At 41.9% G+C, this 24,601-nt stretch overlaps 1 protein-coding gene across 6 annotated transcripts in view; it reads right to left on the minus strand.

Annotated features, from left to right (window-relative positions):
• The window catches only part of PIP4K2A (phosphatidylinositol-5-phosphate 4-kinase type 2 alpha), a 180,902-nt gene that overhangs the window by 9,881 nt on the left and 146,420 nt on the right, over positions 1–24,601 (minus strand). For all 6 annotated transcript variants that reach the window (XM_008002491.3, XM_008002490.3, XM_073018784.1 and 3 more), the window contains 2 exons: positions 20,588–20,626; positions 4,848–4,961 (listed from right to left, as the gene is read on the minus strand). In XM_008002491.3, coding sequence (XP_008000682.1) covers positions 4,848–4,961; positions 20,588–20,626 — 153 coding nt within the window. The remainder of the gene's footprint in view (positions 1–4,847; positions 4,962–20,587; positions 20,627–24,601) is intronic.

Genomic DNA, 24,601 nt, shown 5'->3' on the forward strand with positions numbered 1-24,601 from the left:
CCATCTGGGCTCCTCGCCACACTGGGCGGCCCAGAGTAATTTTCCTGGACCTCAGACCTGTGGTCAGACTGCTTATTCTCATCTTCCAGTGAGGAAGAAATAAAGGTGCAGTCAACTCCTAGCACAACCCAAAAACTATCAGTGATGAAAAATGTATCTCTAGGTAAGAAGCTCAGTGATGAAAACTGTATCTTTAGGTAAGAAGCTGTTCTGAGGCACCCAAGAAGACTGAGGAAATTGCAGTCGCAATGGGTATTGCACATGTTTTCTTTTTGTTTAAGAGATGGGATCTTGCTCTGTTGCCCAGGCTGGAGTACAGCGGTGTGATCACAGATCACTGTAGCCTTGAACTCCTGGGCTCAAGGGATCCTCCTGCCTCATCCTCCTGAGGAGCTGGATTACAGAGGTGCACCACCATGCCCAGCTAATTGTGTGTGTGTGTGTAGACAGGATCTTGCTATGTTGTCCAGGATGGTCTGAACACCTGGCCTCAAGTGATTCCCCTGCCTTGGCCTTCCAAAGTGCTGGGATTATTATTCATGTTCTCAAATCTCTGAGACTGAGGTGGAAATGGGAAAATCCAAGTATGGCACAGTGGTGAAAAGGACAGGTCATGCTGACAAGGGAGGCCCATTCAAGAAGCAAAGAGCAAGTCCGATTTGGCCTCTCGCTAGCTCCACGCTTGACGAGTTTGCCTCCTGGATCTTCAGTCATTCTGACTTTAAAATGGGACAATGCTGCTCACCTCACGGGTGGGGAAGAATTAAGATAATGAAGCTGAGAGAAAGAATATGGTGCCTTGCACAAAATAACGGGAGCTGTTATTTGTAACTGTCAATGTTGTTTTGATTATGGTAGAAGTTTTTTTAATAACAACATTTCAAATTTAAAGAGGTTTCAGTTTGTGGACCGGGGAAAAAGAACCATATAGAAAAGTCCGTTAATTCATGAGCTCTGATCTTCACATCTTAAATTTCTTTTTGAGATAGGGTCTGGCTCTGTCACCCAGGCTGGAGTGCAGTGGTGTGATCATGGCTCACTGAAGCCTCAAACTCTTGAACTCAAGGGATCCTCCTGCTTCAGCTTCCCTAGTAGCTAGGACCACAGGCATGAACCACCACGTCTGGCTAATTTTTACAACTGTTTGTAGAGATGGTGTCTCTACAAAAAGCCTGTTGCCCAGGCTGGTCTCAAACTCCTGGGCTTAATCGATCCTCCTGCCTCAGCTTCCCAAAGTGCTGGGATTACAGGCATGAGCGACCACACCTGGCCTCAAATTTTATTTTAAATCTGATCTGAGGTACAGTGAATGAAGTGTGGCAATAAATCCGAGATTTTTGTTAGAGAAAACTCCTGTGGGCTGGAAGCTTGCAGATGGAAAGAGAAGACAGAAAGGGAGTGTGGGCTTCACTGTGGGGTCAGCTTCCGGCCCACTGCAGGAACACAGAATATATTTGTTCTTTATTTTTTAAGAACATAAGATTTCAAAGTGTGAAGATTTTTCAGTCTTTAGGTCCCCTGCTTTTCTTCCTTTCCAGCTTCTCACAAACCACCTGCTAGACCTTAGATCTGCCTCCTTTTTCCCCCCAGAATATCCCTTCTCATCTAATTCCTTAATAATTGATTCCTTGCTGTGACAAATCTTTGAGCTAGAATCTTCCTCAAGATCTTTGCGAGTCTAAGATTATCCTTACAATGGTTTCCAGTTGATTTATTTATACTAACACACTGTGTTCTACCACATCACCATCTCCCAACATATCTGTGAAGTAGAATTAAAATGCCAGTCAACCCTGTTTAACAGTTGTATCTTACCACTTGTTAAAAATTATAATACTCCTCCTTTGGAACAATTATCAGAAAACAGAGCCTCCACTGTGCTCTCACAAGTATTTTTAACTTGTGTTTATGTCAAAGTAGTTAAGGACTGTGCCCTCTGAGGGTCTGACACCCCAGTCTGAATTTAGAAGCTTTGTGCCTTTGAGCAAATTACATACCGTCTCTGGGCTCAGCTTTCTCATTCATCAAACTAGGGTAGGGGCAGGAGCACTGTCAAGGGGCTGTTTTGAGAATGACAAGTGACACTGACTGCATGGGAAGGACTTGGGCTTGATGTGCTCCATAAATGGTGCCGCCCATCCCACTACTGCCACCACCCTATCCCCTCTTACCCATCTCCATGGATGGGGGGCTGTAAACCTCGGACAGCTGAAATGCCCTGTGATGGGGTGCTCCTGGATGCCACAGAGGAAGAGCAGTTTTGCATCATGTGAGTCAGTGAGAGGAGAGACCAGGGTTGATTCTTGAGGGCCGTGATCAGAGTTGACAAAACACAGGGCAGAAAGAAAAAGTGCTTGTCACTCCTTATACACCAATTTGTGTGTGTGTACGCATGCACGCAAAGACTCACCTGTGTTTAGTTACGTGCAAAGCTATGTGGATGCAAGTACCCAGCATGGCACAGGAATAGAACGGGCTTCAATGATAGAAAAACAGCAACTAGAATCTCATATGAAAATTAGTTTTCCTAAAATCTAGATTTTTTGAGCTGTAATACACTCAGATCCCCTACTTGAGGCATTAAGGAAAAACAGCAACAACAACAAAAAAACTGTAATGAAACTCCAACGGGTCAGTTAGCTAAATTAGAAAGCATGGAACTGAAGAAAAAAGGAAACTCAATTAAATTCTAGCCTCATTATCAAGATCATATGTCAAGCTACTTCACCATAATTACCTGCTTAAAAATTTAATGATGGTTCTGCATTAATTTCAAAACTAAAGGCACTTATCAGCTATTGAGAATATTTTTAAATGAAAGAATGTTTTATACCTGCCTCCATTTCAATGAAACAGCTAAGTGCTTGAGCCATGTATGGGATTAGGCTATGAGTCCTCTAATCAATGGTATTATTAGAGACAACAAAAGAGCTAAGAGGATCCTTCTGTAATTCAACTGTAAATTTAAACTGCTTGAGTTACATTATTTCTGGAGTCTAAATATCATAGTGATATACTGCCAACGGAAAAAAAAAATTTTTTTGATAGGTCACAGATAAGCCTAATGGCTACTTACTATAATCGCTAAAACAATATTCTTGTCAGTATCAAAGATTTGCTGATTAATCAATAAAAACCCAAGAGTATGTTTACTAAGGACACTTATCAGTTGGATCAAACAGATCCCAAAGCAAGGGGGAAATGCTTAACTAATACATTTTATTAATAACCACTGACAACTGAGGAAAACTATAAACATTCCTTAATGAAAGACTGGAGGAAAATGTTACAAGAGAAAACCAAACACTTGTATCTCTGTTTGAAGTAGATGCTTATAGGCTAAGCAGAGTGGCTCATGCCTGTAATCCCAGCACTTTGGGAGGCTGAGGTGAGAGGATTGCTTGAGGCCAGGAGTTCAAGACCAGCCTGTGCAACATAGCGAGACCCTGTTTCTACCAAAAAAAAAAATTCAAAAATTAGCCAGGCACTGTGGTGCACGTCTGGAGTCCCATGTTACTATGGCGGCTGAGGTGGGAGGGTTGCCTGAGCTGGGAGTTCAAGGCTGCAGTGAGCTATGCTCATGCCACTGCACTCTAGCCTGGCCAACACAGCAAGACCTTGTCTCTAAAAACAATGGCAACAAAAAAGTAGATGCTTACACCCTTTACAAATAACCAACATATAGGTTCTAACCCAAGTGTGTATACCATAAAGGTTAAAATAATGTAAAAAATTTTATTAAACTTATTTATGGTCTAAAAATAATAAGTATTAATAACTTAGTCTGAGTTTCTTATAATAAAAAGAAATTATACTGCTTCTGCCTTCATGGGAAATATAAATGTATGACAGTCATTCTCTTTGGCTTTAGTCATTTTCTTTCTTTTCTCTTTTTTTTTTGTTTAATGACACGAAAAAGACAATCTTCCCACAAAGCCTCTAAGTAGCAGCCCTGTACTGGTGTGCCGGGAAGTGTACATAAATGAATGAAAGTAACAGCTAAGAAAACCTTAGTTTAGTAGCTGACTAAATTCTAATTCCCACTGCATTGTTTTGTAACTCAAAGAAGTCCAAGAAAATCTTTTTCCCTGGATTTATTTATAAAAGACTTAAATGAGCAAATCCAATGGAAAAGCTGCAATGCCTTTATCATAAACTAAATGACAGGAAAAGGTACATTTTAAATGTTTAGAACAGTGTTTTAAAGCAAAACTCCATCATTATGGACTAAAGCCCCTTGGACACTGTTTTATGTCTCTCCACTGTCCCCTATGACCTACTGTCCGAAGCTGCCTCTGTGCTGAAGCTGCCTCTGTGCTAGTTCCACGATGTGTAAGGGGCCTCACTGGGGCCTCATGACATGGTTCGTGGTGACTGGTGGAGATAAGAAAACATTAAGTGATCCAGGCTATGTTTACCAGCACTGACATGTGTTTTAGAGGGGAAAGTGCCAAGACTCTAATAGTGACTGCACATTTGTTTTTGAGATGCTCTGCTGGTTGACACAGAGTCTAGTACTCCCCTGGCCCCTCCCAAACTGGCTGGTGTGGGCAGGTCAGTCTTCATGGGCCATTCCAATACAGAATACAGGGGCCTGGGGCCGGGGATTCCCAGCACATGACAGCAGGTGCTTGCTTGTGTTTGGTGCCTAAATGAGAGGGCTGCTAAACTGGCATGTGTTTGCTTTCAAGCAGATCATGTAACATGAGACACTTTCGTGTCTGACTTTAGAGTATACAGGTTTTTGCCTTGATTGCAGATTTAAATAGATGGTTTAAAAAGCTCCTAAAAACCAACAGGGCTGATATTTATACAATTAGTATGGCCTCTACACTGACTCTTCTTACCTCAACATCCTTTTTTAGTTTTTCCAGGAAGACCTTCTTGTTGTTGTCATCAATATAAATCTTTTGGCCTTCATTAATGAAATCATTATCTTTCAGAGTTGGCAGTTCTTTGGCCTAAAACAAATGAGAAAAAGAATGACAAAGAAGCTTGAATAAAACCTAAAAAAACCACATACACCTTCCAACCCTGGACATTGAAGTTTGCCCCGTTCACCACCACAGGGGTCTTACCCATACAGTAAAATAGGAGAAAGCTTGATTACCACCGGGGGGCGCCAGTGAGCTGCAACCTCTGGAGGCATTCCCGGGAGCAGTGGGGTGGGGGTCAGACAGACTCCATATTATAAGGCTTTTTGTAACACATTTCATGTTTTTCAGAGGAACGAACCTGACTGCTTTCTTAGATTCACTTTCTTACAAGAAGTCTTCTAAGTATAGAATTTGTATTCTTGGAATATTTTCCCAGGAACCCTCTTCTTACTGGTATAATCCAACTCCATCCCTCCTCCCACTTTTGGGTAGCCGTTGCTTGGCTCACATTACAAATAACATATCTTGTCTCAGAACAGCCCCATCCATAATCATATCTACTTTCTGCACCACGGAGAACATGTGGTCCGAGGTTAGCCATCTGCCCTTCCCAGCCTTCCTGTTCACCACTCCAAGAAGGAAATTCTCTTCTCATTTGGATAGTATCAAAGAAAAAAGGTCTTCTCTTAACATAAACAATTGAAGATGAGAGTTCTACCTTTTACAAATGAACAAAAGGGTGAGCTAACAAAGTGCACTTATACCAACCAACACAAAGCAATGGGCGACTATGAAAACATGGGTCATGAGCAGAAAACACTGTAGCTTGTATTGCAGCAAACAGAATATAGGCATATAGTTTCAAAACTGTGGATTATTCTATTTAACTTTGTACAGCCTGCATTCAGTACGAGCTCCAAATCTCCCACGCCTTTCAGCTAACCATAGCTTGCTTATTTCAGCAGAAAGAAATCCAGTGTCATGCACTGCCTTTCCCTGTATGTTGATGAATCTGGAAGGGTCCTCTTTTCCATAGGTGTGAACCAAATGAAAACAAAATAATCCAAGGAAACAACATGCTTTCCTTCCTGGCTCCGGCACTGTTCCTCCTCCCTTCTTATTCAGAGCAACGAAAGAACGCTCCCTGAGTCCATCTCCTGAAACTTTCACATGCTCGAACTGCTCACTTCCCCTCTTATTTATAAAGTATAGACATGCATGTAAACATAGTCACACCTATTTACACCCACACATATGTAAATAAACTATGCATTTCTAAATGAGTCACTTAGGCTACTAACTTTGAGAAAGTTTTAAACAGTTTTGCAACTTTGAATTAGATATAACCACAATCTTTATAAGCCAAATAGAATTATCCTTACAAAGCAGGTACAGCAAGGCCCAGAAATGTCAAGATTCGATTCAATAAGCAGTTACTGAGTGAGTCAAGTACAGAGACGCAAACATGAATAGGCCACAATTTCTGCTGTAAAGGAGTTTGTAATCTCGTATGCGAGAATGATATGAAAGCAAGTAGGTAGAAAATAAAGCAGGATGTGTACGTGAGATGTAAAGATAAATACTAACATTCCAGGGGAGGCTGATATAATTTCAAACACTTTTATGCTGAGTTATTGAGTCTTTTAAGACATGAAAACGCAATGCCATTCTTCACAAAATTTTACGATGCGCCTGCTAGACTAACCCCCTAAGTCTGTCATTAATAATTTTAAAATAAGGCAATACACACACCCCCTACTCCCACAAACCTTGAATGTGAAGACTGCGCAATATTAAATGTTTGAGTTCATCACACTGGATTACAAGGTTTCTCTCCTATTACAACTGTAAACATAATGAAGTTTCACCAAGAATGAAGTGCAAGGTTCTGAGGTTTAACAAAACTCAGAGGGCAATGAGAAGACAAACACTGCCCCAAATAGAAAATTGCAAGCACGTTAGAAAAAAGAGTTGAAGCCAGACCTACACACAAAAACAGGAGATGGAGAAGGATCGTAATTTTCCAAGCAGACACCTTGGGCATTTTTCTGTGTCATCATGTGTTGGCGATGGGAGGTGTGTGGGTGGGGGTGTTAAGGATTAACTGCCTCAATTCCACAACTCATTTTATATGTGTAAGAAAAGGGTAGAGGGTGTTTTTTCTGGTTTTGTATAAATGTGAGAAATCTGAAGGCAGAGATGACAGACCCCAGACAAGGCAGTAAATTACACGCTGGATGTGTGTGTGTAACACAAGTCACATTAATGAAGATGAATGCCACTTCAGGTTCACCCCAGCAGAATTACCTCATGTGACAGGGAAAGTATAATCCTGCCTCATAAAACTCTGGACACCCTGTACTCTGTGACTAAGCTGACTTGTGAATTTCACAGGCACTAGGGACATATTTAGATTGGATCAAGTTCAAAAAAGGGCACCCAGATTGGCTAAAAGACTTAAGGGCTTATTGAAAGGATCAAGAGGCAAAGGCGGGTCCCGGCAGGGCAGCTGCCAGCATGGAATCTAACACTGGTCAACAGATATCAACCTTCCAAATGCTTGCTGCCAGACAGAGTGCTCAGGGGCATGAAGGTTTTGGGGTCATGAATCCTGAGGTTGCAATCCTGGTTCCACCCCTTGCTTGCCAGGGGCCAGGGGCCAGGTTCCCAGACCTCTCCAGCCTGTTTCCATAGATGCAGAAGGGGGAAAACACCACCACTACCACTTGTAGCAGCCTTAGGTACCCTGCTTAGCGCTTCGTGTGTGTCATTTTATTCACATCTGTCATCTACCTTTAGTCTTTGCAACAACCTTAACCATTATTCTTATTCACGTTTTACATTCAAGGAAACTGAGACTATGCAATTTAACTAAGGTCTCCCAATTTGTGGAGTGATGAGCTGAGATGGGAACTTCAGCCATTCTGCTGAGGTAGAGTTGTGCTGGGAACTCAACCAGAAACCATGTGACAGATTCAAATAGTGAGTGGTGCTTGTAATCACCGTCACCACCCCCATCATCATCACTGTGGGCATGTAACAAAGTGCACAGATTTAAAATGGCTATTACAGGGTGAAAGGCTTTTTTTTTTTTTTTTTTTAAAAACAAAAGTTTAACTTTTTATTAAGAACAAGATAGGCTAGGCATGGCAGCTCGCACCTGCAATCTCAGCATGCTGGGAGTCTGAGACAGGAGGTTCACTGGAGTCCAGAAGTTCAAGATCAGTCTGGCTAACATAGTGAGACTCCATCTCTACAAAAAAGTAATGAAACATATGAGACAGGCATGGTGGCGTGTGCCTGTCATCCCAGCTACTTGGGAGGCTGAGATAGGAGAATCGCCTGAGTCTGGGAGGTCAAGGTTGCAGAGAGCCATGATTGCGCCACTGCACTCCGGCCTGGGTGACATAGGAAGACCCTATCTCAAAAACAAAAACAAACAACAACTACAAAAAGATAACAAAGGTTAAGTCACCTGACAATGATTCACTCTCAAGAAAATCTTATTGCTTAGCTTTTTAAATTTCAATATATCCCTCTGATAATGAGCAGTGTTCATATTAGAAACATCTTTTTTTTAAATGTGGAAAACTATTATACTATGATTTAATGAACTTAATAAACTCTTGGTGTAAAACTGCCTACAAAGATGACGTCTGCAGAGCAGCAGAAAATTAACTGTGGGCAGCGACAGCTTAATGTAGCAACAGATTCTACCATTTGCTTTTAAACACTGGATTATTTGCACTTCGAGTTTTCCAAGCTTGTAGTCACTGGGTCTGGTTCTTTAATGAGTGTCTTTGATATCTTCTCTAGTTCAGTGCAGAAACAGCCAGAGGGTGGAGGAAACCCCCAGGGCTAACTAAAGACAGCTCAGAAATGCTTCTTAGCTGTGGACTCTCCCAGGCCGGCTTCCAGCCAGCGGTCAGCAACCTTTCTGAAGTGGCGGCAGGCCGAGTCTTTATTTGTTCTGAATTCAGCCCTGGCCAGTTTTGTGGAGATCAGAGCCTCTAAGTAAGGCGGGGCGATTGCTGTACGACTCTCTGTACTTGCTGGGAGGGGTCGAGGGTATGGGAGGGAACTACTCTTCCCCACCCCATCCTCCTCCGTGTGTCCAGTCTTGAGCTGGGACTCCTGCCCGAGTGGGGGGCCCCAGAGCTGCCCCAAGGCCCTGGCCAGCTGAGACCCCGTGAGTCAATACCGGCCAGTGCAGAGCCAGGCTAGCACAGGCAGGACTGTTTTCTCTCTTGCATGAGGTAATCTGCTGTGGTGGGTTGGATTCCAACTGGCATTCATCTCCGCTAATGTGATGTGTAAATGCACAAACACAGCCACAGGCATCAGCAGAGGGACACTGTTCCCCTGCAGCCTGGCTGTCCTGCTTCCCGTTCGGATAAAATGAGCCCTTCGCTGTCATGTGGGGTGATGCCTGAGCCCAGGTCGATTCGGCATGGCTCAGGTTTCCATGTAGGAGAAAGAATGAAGCCCGTGGTTATGAGAACACACTGGATCCAGGCTGCCTGGGTTGTAGCTCTGCAACTCCAATTATTAGCTATGTGACTCTGGCAAGTTACCTAACCTCTCTGTGGTTTGGTTTTCCATCTTTAAAGGGGGATCTGCAAACATAGGGTTGTGAGGATTGCATGAGTTCACACATGTAAAAAGGCCAGAATGGTGCCTGCCACAGTGCGTTATACACACACGTTGTTACATGCTAGTCATGTTCTCAAGTATGGCTTATGGATCTAGAAAAAGCTCATCGCTGATCAATCCAGAGCAAGATTTTTCTTTTAAAAACTATATTGCCATATTTAACATTTTAATACTAGCTGTGATGTTCTGGGCCAGTTGCTTTATCTGCCCAAACTTCAGTTTCCTTAATTATATAACGGGAAATTAATAATACTGCACCTACGTAATAGGGTTAGTGTGTAAATCAAATGACACATAGCACATAGTGCCTGGCAATAATAACTTGCTATGTTTGTTTCTTCTTTCCCAACTTTCTAATAAAATAGGGTCTTTAAACTTAGGGTATCTTCTAGTTGATACCCGGATGATAAAAAAAAAAAAAAACAATTTATGATGTCAGTAATCTAAACCTGGGGTGTCCAATCTTTTGGCTTCCCTGGGCCACACTGGAAGAATCGTCTTGGGCCACACATAAAATCAATGAACACTAATGAGAGCTGATGAGCCTAAAAAAAAAAAAAAATCACAAAAAATCTCATGTTTTAAGGAAGTTTACGGATTTGTATTGGGCCGCATTCAAAGCCGTCCTGGTCCCACGCAGCCCGTGAGCTGCAGGTTGGATAAGCTTGATTTAAACGATATTTAAAATTTCCTTGGTTTTTAGGTTTTATCTGCTAGTTACAAACATGTCACATGAATTATCTACATACTGCCTTCAAATTTGGAGGACACTTTCGTTACTGCGCACTGCAGACAAACATACCATACATGAGTGCAAGGTTAGTATTTCATTTCACTACACAGGACACACGGGGAACACACAGGGTACATGAGACAGGATGCATCAAAGGTGACACGGCCCGAGGCTGACCTCCCTGCCTTGGTGGCTCTAGTTCCCTACTCTGCTTTGCAAACCTCAATTGTGAATTCTCCTGGCTAGAAAAACCTCTGTGATCACCTGCAAACGCTCTTCCTAGTAAGAAACCTCACTGAAAAGACCTTTTTAAAAACTGAAACCCAAATGAGAGTAAAATGATCCTATCTTACAATAAAAATTGAACTGGTTAAATTCCTGAAGTAATAATCTGCAATTGATGATATTTATTCAATATATGAAATAAGATGTAATGATTTTACATATCTGGCCAAAGACAGCAATTTGCTGACTTTTGTCTTACCTTAATTTTCCATGGGTTAGTTTTTCTCAGTGAGCACATTATAATAGTGGGTAATTTAGTGCATGCTCTTTTGCTGACCTAAAGCAAAAATCCACAAGCTGAAATCTTAGTAGCCAGAAAATAAAACCAAAATACTAGGGAACAGTGAACTCACTCCTAGGGAGCAGTGAACTCACTGGGAACATTTAGCTTGCTATGAGTTGTAAAAAGAAAATTTATTATAAACATTTGTGTATATATAATACATTTATTATAGACATTTCTCCCTCATTTTGAAGTTTTTGGCTTTTAAAGCACAGCATCACAGGCCTCAGCAAGTCTACTGTAAGTCAACAGTAAGAAACACACTGTGTGATAAATACAGGTCATGGTCAAAAATAGTTTGTGTGTCATTAAGACACAACATGAAGGTGAGAAGTGAGATGCACATTCGGCTGAGTCACAGCCTGAACATAACCAACACATGCGTGAGGCTTTCAGTGTATGAAACAGAATTACTTGTTCCCTAGGGTTCAATAAAAGATATAAATGATCTCTAAGGACAGATTTGGCCAGGGGGTTGGGATTAAGAAAGGGAAAACGTATTAGGACAGTTACCAATTTTAGAGCCCTCATTTTTAGAATTTCTAAATACAGGCCGCCTTTTACCAGAGACCTGTGGTATAGAAATTATAGAATTCCATGAGAGCAAAGGAGATGCAGCACTGTTTACTTCCCAGAACTGCTAAAAAGGAGCTAAAAAGCAACACCTAAAAAATTCCTGCTTAATATTACTTATTTACTACTTCTATGCTTAAAAATTCCAAATGACTAAGAACCTTTGCAGAATCTCCAAAACCAAAACAATGTGTTTACCAAAAGGATTTAAATGCTTGTTTCAAGTGGGAATTAACTCATTTGTGTATGTATATATGTGCTTATTTCATTAGGTTCCGTGATTTGATGTATAAATGCTGTCATTCATATGGAGTTTAGCAATATTGGGTATTTTAAGGTTTAATAAAGCCAGAAGTTATATGAAATTTTATTTTAGTGAGATTTTAAAAAAACTATCTTTTAGATGACAAAAATTTTTAAAAATCACAGATTTCAAACTACAGTTTGAGTTCTGTTTAGTTATGTTTCAAACTAAAGTATCATTGGATTTTGAATGATCATTCTAAACTTTAATTATACAAGAAGAGAGAACTGTATGGGGTAAATGGCCATTAATACCTGGAAATAGAAAATACATGAACCTAAAATGCACAGAGCAAGAATCTTTATAATATAGAGCCAAATTTTCATTTCAGTCTGGATGGAAACCTTACTGGGAAGAAGAAATGCAGCCAGTCACACTTGAGTGTCTAATGCAAACAGGATTTTGGCACTAGGTTTTCATGCAAGGGATAATACATATCATAGTACTGCGTGATTAAAGGACTTGTATTTCAGAATGAAATGAATTTTTTGTTCGATATGCTCATTTGGCAACCTATTTATTTATTTTTTAAGTCTAATTGTAAGCCTCAATGTCAAAGACTGCTGCCGGGTGTCCTTTTGATGCGCTGTTCCTGTGACACTCAGAGCTGAATGCTCAACACAAAAAATATGTAGTAATTATTGTTTTATATTAGAACTGCTTGTGTTCCTGATTTACTTGTTATTCCAAGCTCACCCAAACGAAAATAAACTTGCAAAAAATAAAACCTCTTTCGCTGTGCTTGCAAAAATCTTCATAAAAATCAGAATCTGTGGAACTGAAAACATAATTCACAAGTATTTCTATAAGGGAAGGAATTTTAGGTAATCCTTATGTTAGAGCTAGGATAAAAATAATTTGATGGAATAACATCATATGTGGTATCAATTTTGGGGTAATAAGAGATGCTAGGGATTTATAATAAAATCAGTTCTGCTTCTTGGAACATCTAAGCCACAAATTTGATACATGAAAAGGCAAATTAGTGGATAAGGAGAAAGTTCATACAGAAGTAGCAAAGAAAAAGGGTGGTTTTGCACAAATAGTACATATACCAACCTTTAACTACATAAGCAGAATGTCTATACAAGTTCATGGTTTGAGAAATGATCTAAGAGGTCATTAATAACTTCTAATTTTCACAGTGAAAACAGTGAGAATGTGCACATCTGTGACTAGTATCCAGATGTGAACGTTTTATAATTTTTATTTTGAATCTGTTTATGTATGAATGTGGAAAGAAAATATACCTCAACATACTTGTGAAACAGTGCTGTAAGCAAGCCGCGCAAAACTGGAGAAGCGCTATTGTAATTTTGTAAGTTACAACTGTTAGGGCTGGCAAAACCCAGCTGCTGGCAATTTTCTCTCAGGCTAATATGTAAAAGGTGAAATTTATTCCTTTTTTAATACTGTCATATTTTATGACCACAACTCTATGTGGTGATGTCAAAGGTGACGGTTTGGTCTTCCTCTGCAAACTGGGATATGACAGCTGAACTGCATACAAGACCTACCAAATAGGACCTACAGGATGGGTTTGTTCCAGTTTTAACAGAAGATTCTGGTGTGCAGATGTCTATGGTGATAATCTAAGAAATGTCAAAGGCTGAACACTCAAGGAGTTTGCTGACTCCTCTAGATTTCTGGTTTAATTCTAATATATTAAACTAACACATTAAAGATCACTATTTAATTAAGAATTATACATCTGTAGCAGCCTGGCTTAAATTCAGACCACATACTAAATTTTAGAAGTCTTCTCTCCACCCCAACTTTTTCTAGAACCAACTAAGAGTTGTTAGCTTAAAAACATTCCCATATCTAACAGCAGTGCTCCATGTGTGCTTGGGATACTCTGAGTTGATTTCATTCCAGTGACATAAAAATTAATCTGAGGCAAATGAGAGCTGATACAGCACCATAAGCTATAAGTCATAAAGCCCTGAGGACTTTAATGCTGTCATCTGAGTGAAAATCTGGAAAGTGTTCACAAGAGTCACTGCATGTGATCCTCTTTTTGTCACATGCCATGCTTACCAGTTAAGAAAAATTCTAAATGAAGCTTTAAAACTTCATTCCCAGAACACCCCTCATGGTTTACATAGGGGGTTCTTATCTATATCTGCTGAACAGAACATTTTTTTCCCTATCAATCATAGCAATCACCTTAATCTACATATATCTGGAACAGAGAAGATGTTAGTCATGGTCAGGCCAGGACTTCTCCAAGTGGGGCCAACTGCTGAACCACATCTCTGGAGGAAGATCCAGGAAAGCTTCATTTGAAACAAGAGATTCTCACCAACACTAAAGCATGAGGACCAATGACGCAGGCAAATCCTTTAATTTTACAAATGAGGACAAAGTCAGATGACCTATACTCAAACCCCATTAATGCAGCCCTGTGCCCCCAGGGCTGGGACTCAGCTCCCCTAACCCTCTGTTTGGAGTCCTTCACCCAAATCTCCCTTTTATAAACTGTCTCTGGTCCAGAAGGTAGATGTTAGTGGTGCTGCCTTTAAGGTCTGAGAAAGAAGCCCTGCTTCTGCCCTAATGGGAAACTTTCCCCTGCACTTTGGGTAGTAGGATTGGTGTCCATAACAAACACTGGCTGGCAAAGGGGAATGATTCCCTTCCATCTCGGAAGAAAAGGAATTTTACAGAAGGCGGTTAAAGCATTAGCTGAATTGAGGGCCTAAAAAGCTTGACAACCCCCCTTTAACCGATGATCCGCCCACAGTGGAAAAGGAGGCACTTCTTAGCTGAGCGGCAAATAAAGATTTCCAGAAGGATACACTGCTGTGCTTTTGTGCCACGTTTGGGGAGCCCGCCACCCTGGCCACCTCGCTTCAACGGCAGCCCAGAGGACCAGATAGAGGTAGTAATTAATTATAATTTGTTACCATTTAAAGACCACAAAAGAAATGCTGAACACTGGTTTCGAAAAGCATTTTTAGATGTAAGGGTATTAATGATTAATCCTCTCGAACCCTCAGTTGGTAATAGGTAAAATGTCGGAGACGGTGACAGTCACTTAATTGCTGGTGCAATTCACAGTGCCTGAGAATCGACAAGGCGGCTTTTTGTAGCCCATTATCAAAGTGTCAACAATGATTATTGCCAATATAGTTACACAAATGCCAATTGCAGGGCAGCTGTTTTCTTTCAAATGGGATTCAGGAAGAAGGCTGTATGTTAAAAGGAATCTTCTTATTGTGACCCTACGGCTCCATTACACACGCTTTACTTTACCTAATAAAATCAGACATGACTTTTGAGAAGAACTGTGCAGGATGATGAACAAAATGCATATTTGTGTAAATCCCCAGGACTCTCTCTCTCAAGAACATGGGCTTTTTAAAGAGTCAGGTCAAACCCCCCAGAAATCAAGTGAGTCCAGTTATGTTTTCTTTTACTTCCCTAGGTCCCCTGCTGAGTCGCTTGCTAGCAGGCAGCATGCTAAGACTGTCATTTGTAAAAAGCAGCCTGCTCAGCTATAATTACTAATTTGATGTCACACTGGAATTGCAGCGCAGCTGTGAAAAGATCGACCACCAGGGAGGTTCGCATTTCTCTGTCTCATTTAGAGGAGGCGAAACTGCTGGAGCCATGAATGGGAGATGCCCTTCCATTAAAAAGGAAAGAATTAAAGAATAAAACAAGTCATAGCAGCTGTCAGAATTTGACAATGGTTATTTTTTTTTAAAGCACTGTTCTGCTCTTAAAAAAAAAACCTCAAGACATCTGTACATGCATGTTCTGAGACTTGTTGCCATGAAAGTGATTCCATTGTTAGAATATAACTTATTTCCTTCAGTTCCATCTTCATGATTATGCTAATACAAATCACACTAATTACATGTCAAGCTAAAATCTAAGGGATGGGACTTGTCTGCACCTATATCGCTAAATATTTGAAATGACAGTTTCAAAACTTGTCATCAACAAGTTACAAGTATGGAAAATTAAAACAGTTATAATGACTCATATGAAAGAAAACCTGGGAAGAATAAGAATTGAGATTACTAATTAAGCTATGTCACCAGAGATTCTCTATGCAGATTTTTTTTTGAGACAGGGTCTTGCTGTCACTCAGGCGGGAATGCAGTGGTGTGAACACGGCTCACTGCAGCCGTGATCGACATCCTGCGTTCGAGCAATCCTCCCACGTAGCTGGGGCCACAAGTGTGCACCACCATATCCAGCTAATTTTTGTATTGTTTGTAGAGTTGGGGGTCTCGCTATGTTTCCCAGGGTGGTCTTGAACTCCTGAGCTCAGGCTATCCTCTAGCCTCAGTCTCGCAAAGTGTTGGGATTACAGGTGTGAGCCAGCAGGTCCAGTCCTCTAGAAAGATTGTTCTTTGTACCATAACGGTCATTTAGAAAGGAATATAGTTATATATAATAGCAATGAAAATAATATTCTTGCAAATAATTTCATTTACAAAAGGCTAAAATGTAGAAAATAAGTATTTTTAGCCTTCCCCAAATATTTCAAACCAGAGGAACCAGTAGATTGTTTTGATAGCATTTTTTCCCCCAATGTCTGATCATAAAAAGGAGTATTTATGATTTGTGAACACAATGAATGGTATGCTTTTTGGAAGAGTCAAAAATCCTAACTGATCATGGAAAGAAAACCCAGAAGTTGGCAGAAAAGGGAAGCAAAGACTTTTTTTAAAAGTTAAAAATGTTTTTAAGAGTTTGGCTCTATTAATACATTTTATTTGATCTATTTCAGTTTAATAAACGTTTCTAGATTATACAAAACACTGCCGTATCAGAGAGAGGCATGATCTCTACCAAGTCACGAATGACGACTTTCCCCTGGGCTCGTTCTAGACACGCTTCTCTTTTCCACACGCTGCTCCTGGGTGACCTCACCCACTTCCCTGTCTCTGCTGACCATCCTTCCAGGGAGGATTCCCAAGCCCTTTGTTTTCAGCTGAGACCCCCTGTGCAGCCTCTTGTGCCTAGTGGATCTCTCTGTTCTGACACCACCCTGACATTTCAAATGCCTCCTCCCTCTCTTGTCTGGGGGATGTATCCCCAGGGAAATCACTGGGGACGTGGTCGGTGAGGGTGGGTGGGAGCCAGATTTCAGCAGGTGATGAAGTGAGGAGAAGAAAAGGAAATGGTGGATGTTTCTTTGGCCATTTGCCCTTTTACTGTGTGTGAATGAAGGTACATTTTGATCTCTACCCTGCTGTCAAGGCAGGTACACTCTCCATCATCTACCAATGACATTCCACATCTTCAAGCTATTTCCTCTCTCCCTTCCCAAGTGAGCATTTCTAATACAGAAAGGTGGGTGGGGTGGCTTTATGCAGCCTCTGTCTTCCGGAATAAGAGTTATTATACACCTCAACCCCAAAAAGAAGGCTAGGGCATTGATTCTTCCTCAGGGCAACTGTGCAGACAATTCTAATGTTTGCACAGTGTAAGACACAGTGATAAAGACTGCATTGTATGTACAGGTTTTACAAATATATACATCTGAAAGTATGAGCACAAATGCTCAAGCTCTTCAAATAGAGGAAATACAAATTGTTTTGCTAACATAGTATGAAACCAAATAATTTACTTTACTACTTTAGAAAAAAAATCAAGTTTTAGAATCAACTGTTTCAGCGCCATATTTAACTCTGAAACAATGTTTTTGTCAACGCAGTAACTTTTTCCTCATTTTCACAATTAATGGGATTAACATGACTTTTTGATATGCCGTTAGAGGAAAGGAGAGACATGAACTCCTAAACATTTACAAGGCGGTGTGGCATAGTGGTTAGAAATACGTGCTCTGGTGCCGGTGACCCCAAGCTCAAACCCTGGCACTGTCACTTCCTAACTGTAGGACCCTGGATGAAGTTACTAAACCTGTCAGTTACGCAACTTCATCCACTCAAAGGAAGTAATGAGAGCACCAATCTCATCCGGTGACTGTAAGGATGACATGACATAATTCATGTACAATTTAAAATGGTCTGGCATATAGTCTCTACTCAACCGGTGCCAGCTGTGACTGTCTCTAAGCCTACCTCCTAGGGAGATGTTTCAAGGAATGATGGCTACATGTTCATATTAGATACAGGATAAAAACATTCTAGCAGAGTCCTAGAAAGATGAGTTCTCGTTCAAACAAATTCTATTATTCTCTTTTCATAGAAAGCTACACCAATAAAGGGGCTAACCATTTTTTGGTGAGGAGGGCAGTGAACTCTGGTTCATGCCATGGGTTTCTAGAAAGCGTGTGAAGTCCTATAGGTGGAACAGTGGAAAGGAAGATAGGAAGTGAATGTCCTGCTTCGCAAGGACCGTTACAACTATAGGAAGTCAAAACACATGCGGTTTTCTTTCCTGTCTGTGTGGCCTTGTTTTATGATTTAGGCTTCAGCAGCAACCACACCGTTAGCTGTAACTGTCCTTGTTGGCAGTGTTTACGTCAGAGCAGACCAAGCCCTTGCTGACTGAACCTGAAGAAATCAAAATGAAGGAAGGAAAAAATCCTGCTAGTGGTAGTCCCAAGGAACTTTGGAAGAAAGTAAAAATAGAGCCACCAACATGGGGCATCATGGGACTCAGGGGCTGGCCTGTCGTATGATGCTGAAGAGCATGTGTGGCTCTGTACACCTCTGGTATTTCCTCCAAGGAGAAAACCTCAATCAGATTTAGCCTCTGAGCTTCTCATGGGCTAAAACTGAAATACCTGCTCAGTCTTCAGTACCTGGAAGAAACATTCACTCATGGCAGCATGGAAGTCGACAGTCACTGTTTCTGCCTCTTCTGGCCAAAGCCGGTGCCTTCTAGGGGTTTACACGAACGTTGAAATCTCAAAATGTGCATTTACTGATGTACAGTAAAAGGGCAAATGGCCAAAGAGGCCTCCACCATTTCCTTCTCTCCTCACCTGCTGCAATCTGACTTTGGTCCCCACCCACCCTCACTGACCAGGTCCCCAGCGATTTCCCTGTGGATACGTCGCTGGACAACTCTCTATTCTTATCCCTACCTGGCCTCGCGAAAGCATCTAACGCTGGGAAGTTCATTTCCTCTGGTTCCTGGGAGATGACTAGAGTGAAAGTTTCACGAGGATGGGGACTACAACAGCCTTGTTCCACGAGGCATTTCTTAAAATGCTTGGCAGAGTGTGTGCTTGTCACAGACATTCAATATCTGAGTGAGTGACCCAGTGTCTCCTGGCTCTGCTGGGCTTGTTCTAGACATGCTTCTCTTCTCCACACATTCCTCCTGGGTGACCTCACCCACTTCCCTGTCTCTGCCGACCGTCCTTCCAGGGAGGATTCCCACACTCTTTTTTCAGCTGAGAGTCCCTGTGCAGCCTCTTGTGCCGACTGGATATCTGTTCTGACGCCACACTGACATTTCAAACTCCTCCTCCTGCTCTTGTTTGCTATTTCAAGGAGTGGAATGAACACCTACCTACCCAACTGCCTAAACCAGAAACTAGGGGGTCTTCCTTAACCCCCTTTCCTCTATGCACACTCCCTGGCACCTCTGGCACTCAATCCCTCAGTTCTGTATATTCGTCTTCCCAAATCTCTCTGTAATTCATTCCCTTCCACCACATCCCAGCTTAGGCCAGCCATCTTCTCCGGGCTACTTCATCAGTCTCTCTGACAGGTCTGGCTTCCATCCCTCCGTGGCCTCCTCTCTCCCTGCAGCAAATGCACCAAATGCTCCCCACCCTGACTCTCATGCCCTCGCACCTGCTGCTCTTCCTCTGACTAACTCCTATTGATCCTTCAGGTTTCCAGACATCACCTTGTCCAGGAAGCCCTTCCTTGACCCTGCCCAGCCTGAGCCAGGGGCCCTTGCTACGTGCTCTAGAGCTCTCTGAATGTCCCATCCGAGTGTTCACCCCATGAAAACATCATTTCCTATTTAAGGTCTGCATCCCCTGCTAGATCTGTCTGTGTGTCTTGTTATTTTAGCTTCTGAAGCTAGGATAGTAGCCACAAAAATATTCACAGACACCTCTGAATGAATAAACAAAAGCAAATTTGCAAATCTGTAAAATTTAACTCAAAACTGCTACCATTCTAAAAGAAACAATAACCTTGAGCTCTGTTTTCAAATGGAATAGTTAAGAAAAAGGCATTTCCCAAGGTGACAGGCAGGCATAACTAAGAATACACATGTAACCTTTACATAAGCATGTGTTGACTTGGGTTAGTTTAGGTTTACATCCAGGAAGCTACTTTCTAAATTCCTACTCAAACCAATCCTTCAAGTTGACTCTGTCTATAATCTTGCATAGTAAACTAAATGTGGCTCAAATACTACCTAAGGTCCAATAAGCCAGGAAAAGAGAAAAAGGAAAAGAGAAAAAGAGACGCAGTCTTCTTATCCTTATTTTTTAAGGCAAAAAATACTTGAATCATGTCTTAATAGTTGGAAAGGAGTTTCAGGCTCATCCAAGCCAACATTCTACAGGTGAGAAAGCAGACTCAGAGATGCAAAGAAGCATATTCAGGGTCACATTCGGTTTGATATTGGTGAAACGGTGTTAGGTCCTGGTTCCCTGACCCACAGGAACGCACTCTCAGCCGTCAGTGCCATTTTAGATTGTAAGTTTACTGCAATGGTGGCTGTGTTTTTCAAAAGCAAGTTCCATGTGGAATGTTCCTTCCAATCATGCTTGCAACAAATAACTATTTCACTATTCAAAAATTTGATGAAGAGAAATGAAGTAGAACTCTCATTGGGTCAATAAAGTGTTTCTCGCTGGTGGCAGCAGAAGGGAACAGGAGGAATCACAATGGCAGGGGTAGGAGACTAGAAGGGAAGAGTAAAGGTGCTTGGGAGTGTGTGATCATGCCCCCAGGACTCGGGGAGACATACAGCAAGGTACTTACCTTTTCTTTGTCACTAGCTTCTCTAGCCACTGTAGAGCCCTGAAACACAAAGAAATAATAAAAACATGCACATGGGAGGCATTGGGTTTCACACGTGGAAAATATGAAAATGGCTCTGGGCAGAGCAAAGAGCCAGCTCAGCACCTGCTCTGCTTCGCAGCCCACGTGGAATGGGCTTCTCGCCCCTCCCTGACCGTGGCTCTCTGTCCAGCCTATGCCCCCTCTCTGCAGGTATTCTTGGCCACTGGCCGCGTCTCCAGCCCTGACTCTATCATGCTCACCTGTGTGTCTGTGGTTCTTGTCCAGCTGCTAGAAGTTAGAAAACCTGACCACCACTTACTTGAGCAATAACTTACTCAACACTGGATCAGCCCCACACTTCCTTCCTTGTATCAACTGCCAGAAATAGTCTTGTTATCTTAAAGAAGAGTCCCACTAGCTGGCTGTGGTGGGACCTCAGGGCATTAAGTGCCTCTTTCCCTGCATTACGTCTTCCAGATGTGGGCACATCCTCGCCTGCTGACGTTTTTCTGCAACACTCATTGTTTTCTCCTGTCTTAAGAGTCACTGATGAACACTCTTTCCTTATGTGCTATACATCAGTCCTCCACAGCCACTCTCTGACCCCATTTACTTTGGAGTTTCCTTCAAAGACACACAGTTATTTGTACCTCTTTTGTGCCAGGCCCTATGCTGAGTGCAGAGGTACAAAGTGGAGGAAAACATGGCCCTTGATCTCAGCAGTTTGTGCTCTACTGTAGTGGTGTTCAAAACTCTGCCTTAGAACTCTGGGCTGTGTAGGATGACCTGAGTCCACCTCAGAGGCTGACGGGGAGGCTTTAGGGGTAGAGTCCAAGCAGAGAAACTTCCCATGGCTTGTGGAAGATTTTAATTCAAAAGAAAAGGTGGGAAACACACGGTCCGGTGAATTCCTAAGTATGGATGACAACCACAGTGTCTCGTACACAGCAGATGTCCTGTGTTTACTGCATAAATGGCTGGAGATGAATCACAGGCCAGTTTCCTGGGCTCCCTTCCCCTCCTGCACTGGACACCCCTAACTACCATGAGGTCAGCCAAGCCACTTGCTTCTCGACCACCTGATGAATAGACATCTATTGCCCTGGGTTACCTGGGTTAGCCATTCATTAAATGAACTTACAGTTGACTTTGGAAAAGTGAAAGTGGCTTTTAGATTGGCCACCTGCAAAGAAATCAAAATTTTTGATTACTGGCTTTCATCAAGCAGCTCAGGCACTGACTAGGATGTGTGCTTCCTGCAATTCACAGATACGGAAACTTGAACGGAAGAGACTCCTCACATTGGGGAAGAGAGCCAAGACCAGGCTGGGGGTCTCCCCAGGGCCATTCTTCCATCCCCCTGGTGCTCAGTGTCCTCAGGACTGGAAGATCCAAGGGACGCTGCTGCTGGCCCAGGAAAATGTTAATGTTTCTTGGGGCGAGTCAGAGCAGCCCAAAGCTAACCCATCAGATGGAGATGGATAATGTGAACCATTCATGAAGGCAAACCTGAGAACCCATTCTATGACTACAGCCCGAGCCCCTCTGCACGGCCATGCCCAGCAACTGTTACTCGCTATGGTCTACTTTCCTTCCTTTAGGGATTCCTGAATATGGATCACAAGTAGCTACCTTTACACACTGATTTTTAACAAAGAGTGTTCCCAAATACTTTTTTAACATTGGGACATTTGTAATACTTGAGCACTGCCTATGCTGCTGGGTACAGGAAGAAACTATTCTGCTTTGAATTCTTAACCAAGTTGTTGCGGGGGGGGGGGGCGTGTGTGTGTGTGTGTGTGTGTGTACTCCCTCCTACAATAGCATCCACCCTGCTTCTGATTCTCAGGGAAGCTTCATCTGTATGTAAATGTTGATCATTAGCTGAGGAACAACAAAACACAAAACTCATCCAAGTTTAAATTAATTCACAATAAAAAAATTATAACAAAAATAGAAAAGGAAGGCCAAGAGTTTAAGCCATGAAATGATGCCAGATGTACAGGTTCCATCACAACTGAGAGCACTGGCAAGAACAGAGTTTATCTATGCCACAAGCCAGAAAGGGAGACGAAATTGTGAAAAGCAAGGCAAATTAAAATTAGAAGATCCAATCTCCAAGTATAATTTACTCCAAGATATGTTTACCAGATGCCTACTTGTCCGAGGCGCTCTCTTAGGCATTGCAGGGGGATAAAAAAACAAAAACAACAACAAAAAAAACCACAGTTAAGTAGAATAAAACACTTGCCCTTGAGGCACTTACACATCAGAAGAATGAATGAGGCAACCAAGATTCATTACCTCCCATATGCCATGCCTCATGCTGGACACGACACATATGTATCTTACGTAATCCTCAAAACATCCCTGCAAATGTAGGTAAAATTATCCCTGTTTTAATAGATGAAGAGACAGAGGGTCATAGAGGTTCAGCAACTTACACAAGGTTAACAAGTCATAAAAGAATAACATGTGACTTTAGAGGTCATTCTGGCTTTCTTCTCTGGGAAAGTCAGACAGAGTCCTGTGTGCCCTGAGTAGTACCACCAAGGCTTCACGAAAGAGCTGGTGCTGGCAAGGGCCCTGGAGGGCGGCTGGGACTTCCCCAGGGGCAATTACAGGGGCACAAAATGGCTTGTTTGGGCTAAGACTTTGAGGCAGGACAGGACAAGGGTGTATTTGGGAAGTAGATCAGTGTGTGGGGACTTCACAGGTTAGGAGACAAGACCAGGACAAGAGGTTAGGAAACTAGACCATTTCCTTCACTTAGACTAGCATTTCTGAAAGTATGGTTCAGACCCTGGGGTCCCGAAACCAAAACTACACAAAGTCAAAACTATTTTTATAATAGTACTGAGACATTATTTGCCTTTTTCACCATCTTGATATGTGTATAAATACTGCAAAAACAATGGTGGGAAGAACTGCTAGCAGTTTAGCATAAGTCAAACAGTAGCACCAATGGGTATTAGTAGTGTCTGTGATTTAAAAAAAAAAAAAAAACAGTGAAAAAACCAGCATCATCAAAGAAACCCAGCGTCATTTCAGAAACCTCTGAAGCCACACAACCTGGTTTTTACGACTTGTGAGCTGTGTACGAGTTGCTGAACCTCTGGCTAAGATGGTGTCTCCTACAAGCAGGCATCTAGTAAACACATGAAAGCATAAAATTAAATGTATCAAGTCTAGACCCAGGAATAGATGTCTTTTCTGTATTCTGTGCGGGAAGTATACATAAAGCACTTCTGTTTATAAAGAAGGAATGGTTTCTTAACTGTTTTCGTGATGGTTTGAGTTATGAGCTGAACTAGCCACCTTTTTCATGAAACAACACTTTTACTTGAAAAAGCAATGACAGTCTATGTTTATTCAGATCTGGGCATGTGACTGATGTTTGCTACAACACGAATGAAGCTGCTAGGCTCGCCTGTATGCTGGGGCGCTTGCTACATGCGGTCATTTCACAGAAAACTGACAGGGCTTGTGGCCAGTGACAAAATGTGAGATTCCAAGTAAAAAACCGATTTTTAAAAAACTTATATCCCCCACCCTGGGTCTGACAGCTTCCCAATATGTAAAAGACTTTTCTGATGACATTGGTGGTGACAGTGTTATGACTGTTTGATACTGTATAATAAAATGTGTCAATATTTGGAAGAGGCACATAACTCAGTGAACCAATATGTTCCAAATGGCAAGTGCATGCCTTGACAAAGTCACACATTCAGAACAATGCATGCAAACAGACCAATGGATTTTGATGAAGAGTACAGAAAGTTCACTGATGTGATTTCAGATTTCATAATGTAACTAAGCTTTGAGAAATTACTTCTTGTCAAGTTTTGGTACAGTATCAACGAAGAATATCTACAATTATCCAAAAAAGTTGTTAAACATGCTTTAACAACTTTCCAAACTTCATTATTGTGTGAGTTCAGATTTTCTTCACATACTTCAGCGGCATAACACCGCACAGACTGACAGCGGAAT

This window comes from Chlorocebus sabaeus, chromosome 9 (assembly GCF_047675955.1).
Source record: "Chlorocebus sabaeus isolate Y175 chromosome 9, mChlSab1.0.hap1, whole genome shotgun sequence".
Lineage (NCBI taxonomy): Eukaryota > Metazoa > Chordata > Mammalia > Primates > Cercopithecidae > Chlorocebus > Chlorocebus sabaeus.